At 46.2% G+C, this 8,695-nt stretch overlaps 1 protein-coding gene across 1 annotated transcript; it reads right to left on the bottom strand.

The window, feature by feature from the left end:
- Positions 1 to 202: 202 nt before the first annotated feature.
- Positions 203 to 5,533, bottom strand: LOC136620258 (protein kinase C theta type-like). The gene is made up of 6 exons (XM_066594963.1): positions 5,312 to 5,533; positions 1,992 to 2,245; positions 1,746 to 1,808; positions 1,401 to 1,596; positions 804 to 847; positions 203 to 266 (listed from the first exon to the last, which is right to left on the bottom strand). The coding sequence occupies exons 1-6, from the start codon at positions 5,531 to 5,533 to the stop codon at positions 203 to 205; spliced, it is 843 nt and encodes a 280-aa protein (XP_066451060.1).
- Between the last annotated feature and the right edge of the window lie 3,162 nt (positions 5,534 to 8,695).

Below are 8,695 nucleotides of genomic sequence, written 5' to 3'. Positions count from 1 at the left end.
TTACTAGTAACCAGGAGTTCAGGGATAATAGTCACTCAGGCTATTTTTCCTGAACTCGACAGCTACCAATCAAGCACAGGCCGCTCCTGGGGGTGTAGAAGGTCTTCAGGAGAGGATGATGTCCGATGTCAGCCGGAGGTGGTCAAGGTTCAGGTTGCTGATGGTAGCAGGCAAGATACAGATGGTGGAGAGAGGATGTTGTTCATAAGCCGAGCTCTTCTACAGCAGCAGTCGCGGGTTCAGGAGACAGTTGGTACGGGCTGAGCCTACAAGACATAAGAGAGAGAATTGTTAGTTTTACCAGTTGTGGATACAAACAAGTGAACTACTGTAACATGACGACTTGTATCAGGATCGGATTTGTATCTGATACACAAGAAAAGTTATTTTCTGCAACTATGTCTTTACTATAAGTTATTAGCAGTTCTGTGATTGTTGAAGCCATAATGGAGGCCATATTGCTTGTCAACAAAATATTTCAAAATCTCAGAAGGGGATGACTCAAAGGGGGAAAATTACAGAATATTTTATGCCAGATTCTGGCATAAAAAATCAAAACATTTGGTGCAAGGAAGAAATTTATGCCGGATCAGGCCTGGTGCACATGGCTGTGTAGGCGCACAGATAAATGCTGGTGTTAATATATTTTCCCCAAAGACTTTTTCTATTTTAGAGGAAATGTTTTATATATTAGACTTTTTACAGTATGTAAGTTCTGCTACAGTGTATGACTATAATGGTCGGTGTCCTGTGTGTATAGGTGTAGAGATATGTATGTGTAGGTGGGTATAGAAGGTACTTACCAGATGGTTGTGGCTTCCTTCACAATCGGATTCTTCTCGTCATCCTAAGAAGCAGAGACATAGTTATTACAGAAGCAATAATAATGTAGCCGAGGAGGGAGGAGACTGCGGACCAGACATGGTGACCTGAAGCAGGGTTATTATATGAACTTCTGTGCTGTCTGACACCAGAGGAACAATGATGATGAACGCAGAAGTCTGCCTGAAGAACATCATCCCTAGAGAAGGAAGATCTTACCGGGTCCAGCTTGGTGAAGTGTACGAGAATCCGTCCATTGGGTGAAGGGGTGTCTTATCCTCCAGCCACAGCATGTCTCGATTTTCCAGAATCTCTCTGAATGGTTTGAACGGCGGCCGTGCTTTTTTCAGTTCCAGCACCTCCCAATCTATGGTGTCGAAGAAATGGTGACCTCGGATGTTCCTGTAGACACCCAGCCTCTCCTCAGGCTTCTTACGTAGCAGTCTCTCCAGAAGATGCTTCACATCAGCATCAAGCCAAGGTGGGAATTTTGGCTCCTTTCTGGTGATGGCTTTGATGACCTTTCTCCTGATGGAGCCATGATAGAAAGGGGACTGTCCTGCCGCCATCCAGGATACGACAATCCCCAGGCTCCACCAGTCAACTGCTGTGTCGTAGTTCTCTTCAAGAAGAACCTCCGGGGCCATGAATTGAAGTGTGCCCGTCACTCCACTGATCTTGTTAGACGAGGTGACACCGTCTTGGGCCAGCCCCAGGTCTATCAGGCGGATGTGTCCAGATCTGTCCAGCATGATGTTGTCTGGCTTTATGTCACTACAATGAAAAAAAGAGAGATGTTAATCTGTTCAGCGATACAGAGGTCTTAGGCATGTACCGCAGCAAAATCAGTCCTAATTCAGGACTCTGGGAAAATCTGGAACCCATTGCAAGGAAAAAGAGAAATGTGGACAATTTCTGCTTACCGATGGACGATGCTGCGTTGGTGCAGGAACTGGAGGCCGCATGCTATCTCCGCTGTGTAGAATCTGAGAGAAGAGTGTAGTATCAATGACATGAAATCAGTCCGCTGACATCATGTCACCATCAAAGTGTCGGTCACCACCAGAAGAGAAGAGGCGCTGTTTATGGCAGCCTGTATGCCCTCCACTCTTCTATATCTGTCATGTCACCCTCAGTCCCCCCCAACCCCTGATTAGTCATTTACTCACCTCACATGGTTGATGTCCAAGCTGCCGCACATTTTGATCATCGCTCCTAGGCTTCCTCCAAGCAGATACTCCGTGACGAAGTAGACTCGGTCTGCAGACTGCTGTGCGGCATACAAGTGACAGATGAAGGGGCAGTCTTGGGCCTTCAGAAGTATCCGCTGCTCTCTCATTAAGATGTGTGGTTCGCTTCTTGCTTTGTTGACTATCTTGATGGCCATGAAGGTGTTTCTTTCGGGGAATGATGCCAGGACCACCTCAAGAAAACAAATAGGAAATAATCACTGACAACGACCAAAGGGGAAAATCACATACATTTATTGCATGAGGGATTTATCAATAGGCCGCTTTCAAATTGTGCGAGATTTGTGCGTTGTGAGACACACAAATAAGAGCCACAGTCTTTTGAGTGAAGACTGTTGCTTCTTGGTTGTTGTAAAGCGACCTTACATGCTGCTCTATATGTTCTGGGACGCCCATTTGCTTCAGACATTTCCAAAGCTTGTCAAGCTCGGATATTACCGAACAGCCGGATGTTACCGATAGCTGGCCTCCTGCTGCAAAAATAAGAACATTGATTTCTGCTTTTAACCCATTGCATGCCGCGATCAAAATACATTGTGGCATGTAAAGGGTTTACAGAGGAAGCGCGCTCCCTCTGTGATGTCATCAGACCCCCTCGATATAATTGCGGAGGGCCGATCAGTTGCCAGGGCAACAGGACTCCAGATACTGGTATCACGGCTTGCCACTTGGCTGTGACCGCTATTACAAGCAATAAGGCATTGCAGTACAGAAGTCCTGCAATGCTTTATCATAGCAGCTATGGTACAAGACCCCTACCGGGATGTAAAAAGTGTAAAAAAAAGAAAACATTTTTTAAAAAATGTAAAAGAAAAAAAACTAACCTTTTTTTGTACTATTTTCCCTATTTGTAAAAAAATAAAATAAGAAACTCCTACATATTTGGTATCATTGCATCTGTAACAACCCGTACAATAAATTGAATACATTATTTATCCTGCACAGCCAAAAAATATAAATAAATTAAACACTGAGGCAAAATGCTTATTTTCTTTATTTTGCCTCCCAAAAATCGCAATAAAATTGATCAAAAAAGTGTGTACCCCAAAATGGTACAAACAAAAACTACAGCTCGTCATACAAAAAACTCTCACAGAGCTCCGTCCACAGAAAAATAGAAAATGACTTTCAATGCAGCGATGTAGAAATTTTTTGCCAAAAAATTGTTAATGATAGTGTTTCCAATAATTGCCCCAGCAGTGATAGCGACCAATAGTTGCCTTTGCAGAGCTAGTGACCCACAATAATTGCCATAGCAATAAGAGTGACCCCCCATAGTTGCACCAGCAGTAAGAGTGACCCCAATAGTTGCCCCGAGCAGAGATAGTGACCTCAAATAATTGCCCAAGCAGTAATAGTGACCCACAATAATTGCCCCAGCAGTAATAGTGACCCCGAAAAGATGCCCCAGCAGAGATAGTGACCCCAAATGTTTGCCCCAGCAGTAAGAGTGACCCCCAATATTTGTCCCAGTGGAGATAGTGACCACCAATAATTGCCCCAGCTTTAAGAGTGACAATTAATATTTGCCCCATCAGTAAAAGTGACCCCCAATAGTTATCCCAGCAGAGATAGTGACCCCCAAAAAATTGCCCCAGCAGAGATAGTGACCCCCAATAATTGCCCCAGCAGTAACAGTGACCTCTAATAGGTGCCCCAGGCAGAGATACTGATCCCGAATAATTGCCCCAGCAGTAAGAGTGACCTTTAATATTTGCCCATTAGTGATAGTGATTCCCAATAAGTGCCCCAGGAGCGATAGTGACCCCAATAATTGCCTTAGTAGGAATGGTGACCCCCAATAATTACCCCAGCAGTGATAGTGACCCCCAATAGTTACCCCAGCAGTAAGAGTGTCCCCCAATAATTGCCTCAGCCATAATAGTGACCCCCAATAAATTCCCCATCAGTGATAGTGACCCCCTATAACTGCCCCAGCAGTAAGTGACCTCCAATAATTGCCCCAGCAGATATAGTGACCCCCAATAATTGCCCCAGCAGTAATAGTGACCCCCAATAATAGCCCCAGCAGAGATAGTGACCCCTAATAAGTGCCCCAGCAGTAACAGTGACCCAACTAATAGTCCCAGCAGTGATAGTGACCCGCAATAATTGCCCCAGCAGTAAAAGCGACCACCAATATTTGCCCCATCAGTGATAGTGACTCCAAATAATTGCCCCAGCAGTAGGAGTGACCCCAATAAATGCCCCAGCAGATATAGTGACCCACAATATTTGACCCAGCAGAAATAGTGACCCCCAAAAATTGCCCCAGCAGAGATAGTGACCCCCAATAATTGCCCCAGCAGTAATAGTGACCTCCAATAGGTGCCCCAGGCAGAGATACTGATCCCGAATAATTGCCCCAGCAGTAAGAGTGACCTTTAATATTTGCCCCATCAGTGATAACGACCCCCAATAGTTGCCCCTAGCAGAGATAATGGCACCCAATAATATCCCCAGCAGAGATAGTGACCCCCACTAATTGCCTTAGCAGTGCTAGTGACCCCCAATAGTTGCCCCAGGAAACATAGTGACCCCCTATAATAGCCCCAGCAGTAATAGTGACCCCCAATAATTACCCCAGCAGTGATAGTGACCCCGAATAGTTACCCCAGCAGTGAGAGTGTGCCCCAATAATTGCCCCAGCAAAAATAGTGACCCCCAATAAATTCCCCATCAGTGATAGTGACCCCCAATAATTGCCCCAGAAGTAATAGTGACCCCCAATAATTGCCCCAGCAGAGATAGTAACTCCCAATAATTGCTCCGGCAGTGACAGTGACCCCGTTAATTGTCCCAGCAATGATAGTGACCCCCAATAATTGCCTCTGGAGTAATAGTGTCCCCCAATAATTGCCCCAGCAGTGATAGTGACCCCACTAATTGTCCCAGCAGAGAAAGTGCCCCTTAATAATTGCCTCAGCAGTAAGAGTGACCCCCAATATTTGCTCAGCTAGTGATAGTGACCCACAATAGTTGCACCAGTAGTAATAGTGACACCACCCGCCCCCCCACTACTACCCCCAGTAGTAATGGTGACACCACCCACCCCCAACACTGCCCCCAGTAGTCATACTTAGCAAAAGTGGAAAGTACAGAGAGGAACTAAAATGGAAAGATTTACATTTTGGCTTAAATAATACTAATAAAAAAATCCCCTCCCCCCCCCCCCCCCCTCTGTGTGAAGGAGCCCTCGCTGCACCCCAAACCCGAAAATATAAAGTTTTAGAACTCACCTTGCTGAAGCTTCCTCTGCCCAAGATCTGTAGGGCGGTGAAGCGACTGATGTCAAAGCTTTGGTGTGGTGGTACGAGGTCCTGGCTGGTGCCCGGTCTTGGCCCCTCATCCTCAGGCTCATCCTCTCCACTCCTCCTCTTCTTTATTTCCGTGAGTCCGCTCACGCTGTCATCATCTCTCTTTCTCTTTTCGTTTTCTCCTCCGTGTCCATTGGACGCCATTTTACACAATCTTGTCGTCTTCAATCCAACCACTGCCGTTGTCAGTTGAAAGGAAATGGCAGTTGGCCGAGTGAAGGTCAAAGGTCAGGGAAGCTGCCAGTACTTTGCTTGCCAGCACCATTCTTGCCAGTACCCTGCTCTGCCATATACACAGTGATGTTGGCATGTGCTTGCCATTACCCCGCTCTGCCATATACACAGTGATGTGGGCACCATGAGTGATGGTTTAGTGCCCCAAAAAATGGGGAAATTCATGGCTGGCTCTTCTAGTGCCACATTATTAGTAAATGGGACAGGGATGGCACTTCATGTCTGGGTTGGCAGCGGTGCCCATAGTTCATCAGAAACTTCTGGACTTTTAGAAAACTTGCAATTGCGTTGAAATTGAAATGAAGCCGGAGGAGGAATAACCCATAAATTGTACTAATGACAGGAATAATAAAGCCTGTGAGGGTCATTTTCTGTTGCATTCAATAAGTGTCCATCATCCAGATACATGATGTGTATTGCCATAGGTTACAATGGGCAGCGCCCTCGCCAGCACAGATCTGGGTGTACCGGGTGGAGATGCTTCTATGGAGGTCACAGAGGGATTCATCCACAATGGGGGTTTACAGTGAGGTGTGAAATGTTAGAAAGGGGTCATATAGAAATGTTAGGGGGGTCTTATAAACAAGCAGTCATGGTGCGAGTTACTGTTGGGGGCTGTAAATTGGCGCAGTAATGTACATACGGCATTATAAGACTTTATTTAGACTGAGCCAATAAAGACTATTTTATTAGACAAGTTTGTGAGTCCAATCTGCAGTTTGGGAGGAGAGGTTGTGTACAGGATATCGCCAGGTTTAGGGCCTCGACAGACGAGCGTGTAATGGAATACGCTCACTCCTGCCCAGTGAATGAGTGTATTTAACGCTCATGTCTGTGCAAAAACAGAGCGTATTTGCGCAGGCACCACTTGTTCACACAAGCGGGGGAATCACTGAGCCCTGATATAAAAGGCTAATTTGCCTAACATGGTGACGGTGATTGCAGGAATGCGCTGCGCTTCGTGCATTTTCACGCAGGCAGATGTGCATGCTTCCGCACCTCCCATAGACCTCTATGGGGCTCTTTGGTGCCCAAACATGCACAAGATATGGCCGGTCCTATTGTTTTGCACCTGCTGAAAAAAATGAACACAAAAAAAGTGGTAATGGACCCAGTGATAATGAACCCGTGTATCCGACTCATCTGTTTAAGTGCATAAGGTGACCAGACATCCTGATATAGGTGGGATAGTCCCGCTTTGGGACCTTTTGTCCTGCCTTACCAGGGTCCCAAGCGGGAGAGTCATTTCTCCCACTTAGGGGAAGTGGGATCACCATTAAAGTGATTAGCAGCCAGGGTGCTGCAGCTCCCCAGCTGGTAATCCCTCACTGGTGCCACTGCCAGATACATACACTGATGGCAGCGTGTGCATCCAAGATCCTCTTCTCCGCCTCCCCTGACCTCCGGAGACAGCTGACAGCGGGATGCCTTCGGAGGAAGTAAGAGGGAGTGCCGCATAGAACAAAATTAGCTGCGGGTACGTGGCTAATTTCCAGATTTTGACTGTTTTTTGAATGCAGAAATACTGCAGATTTTGCTCCCTGTCTTTTTAAATCGCCCTGTAATTTTTACAATGATGGAGGTGAAAAAAAAAATCATACATCGTGATAATCCACGCCCCTGGCCACACCCCCTTGTCTCACTTTGACCCTGGGATAATCTGGTCACCTTGCATGCGTAACATAAAACTTCTAGGCCCCAATGCAAAATCTGTAACAAGGCTCCCAGCTGTGTCATTTATCATAATGGTCTCATATGGGATAAAGGGATCATTTGGTTTCCCTCCTGCTGCCAAATCCAAATGCAAACTCTGCACCTCCTGTAGCTTGGATATGAAGATTCACATTTGCAATATACAAAATATGGAAACACCGTATAAAGTGCATGCCTTAAGTGACATGGAATTATAAATCATATTTCAATAAGACATGTAGACACCGATTTTAAGTGGAGGTAATATGACGCAGATGGTGCTGGGCAATAGGGTTCCATTGGGCTTCATGTTCATGGGCACGCATGGTGAAATCCTGCAGCGGTTTCCACCTGTGCCAGCGGCCATGAGGGCCAAAAATGTTGTTATATACTCACCTGTCCGGACCCTGCGGGTCTCCCCTCCGTCACGGCCGGATCTTCATCCTTCTGTCCAGCAGTGTGCCGCTCACGCTTTTTAAAAAAAAATCTCCTGCTCTCCCGCGGATCCGCAGCACAGCACAATGACAGCTGTGGTTGCACCGTGGATCCAGACGGCTTCCATTGACTTCAATGGAAGCCACGGGAGCTGTCCATGTGGGAGATCCGCAGAAAAATGGCGCATGCTACGATTTTTTTTCCTCTCGCGTGCGATCCGCATTTATTTGCCCTGCGAATGCTACTGCATTTCTATAAGTTTCTGGAGCTGCGGATCTGCCGCGCGGATTTCGTAATTAAAATCTGCATGTGGACATTGGGCCTTAGTCAGGGGTTTGAGCCACTCAGCTTCTGTTACCATCTGGCTCCCAAAACCACCCAGAGTAGGGCAAGAGGTAGAGTAATGACAAATTTGGCGGAAAAAGCCCTCAGCCAAGCCGGGGTCAAAAGGGCAGCTCAGTGCTAATGATTAAAATCCTATGCATTTTGTATATTGTTTCCATATTTGTGTCCACCCCCTGTATCTACAGCTGTGCAGAAAGCAATATATGGTGTTATACGCTGTATACCTCTAGAATGAGGATGACGACTCCAATAGTACACAATGATGACAAGGCTGTGACTAGAATTGGCATTCTTTAGCCCAGAAAGCCGCTTATCACTCCTTAAATGATTCCCTCTATAAAGCAGCCTTTCTCCTGCAAGTAGAAGAATATCAGTCTATATCCTCGATCAGGTTAGGCCTGCAGACTGCTTATAATGCAGGCTTGTATTTCTTGCTCTATTACTTTCTGAAATGCTATCAAGAATTTAGAGCAGATTTTTAACATGATGCTGGAAGAATACAGAGCCCTAGAACCACATATGGGTACTGCGGTATCTTGTCTCCACCACAAAAATTGCTGTAGACCTGGGATTCTGCTGTGGGAGGTATAGGGTACGCCC

The sequence above is a fragment of the Eleutherodactylus coqui genome, chromosome 3 (genome assembly GCF_035609145.1).
Source record: "Eleutherodactylus coqui strain aEleCoq1 chromosome 3, aEleCoq1.hap1, whole genome shotgun sequence".
Lineage (NCBI taxonomy): Eukaryota > Metazoa > Chordata > Amphibia > Anura > Eleutherodactylidae > Eleutherodactylus > Eleutherodactylus coqui.
This window is presented reverse-complemented; position numbering and strand designations above follow the sequence as displayed.

Coding starts and splice junctions, on each gene's coding strand:
- LOC136620258 (XM_066594963.1), bottom strand. CDS start 5,533: ATGGCGTCCAATGGACACGGAGGAGAAAACGAAAAGAGAAAGAGAGAT. Junction 1,809..1,991: donor TTGGACATCAACCATGTGAG/GTGAGTAAATGA, acceptor CTCTTCTCTCAG/ATTCTACACAGCGGAGATAG. Junction 267..803: donor AAGGAAGCCACAACCATCTG/GTAAGTACCTTC, acceptor TATGTCTTGTAG/GCTCAGCCCGTACCAACTGT.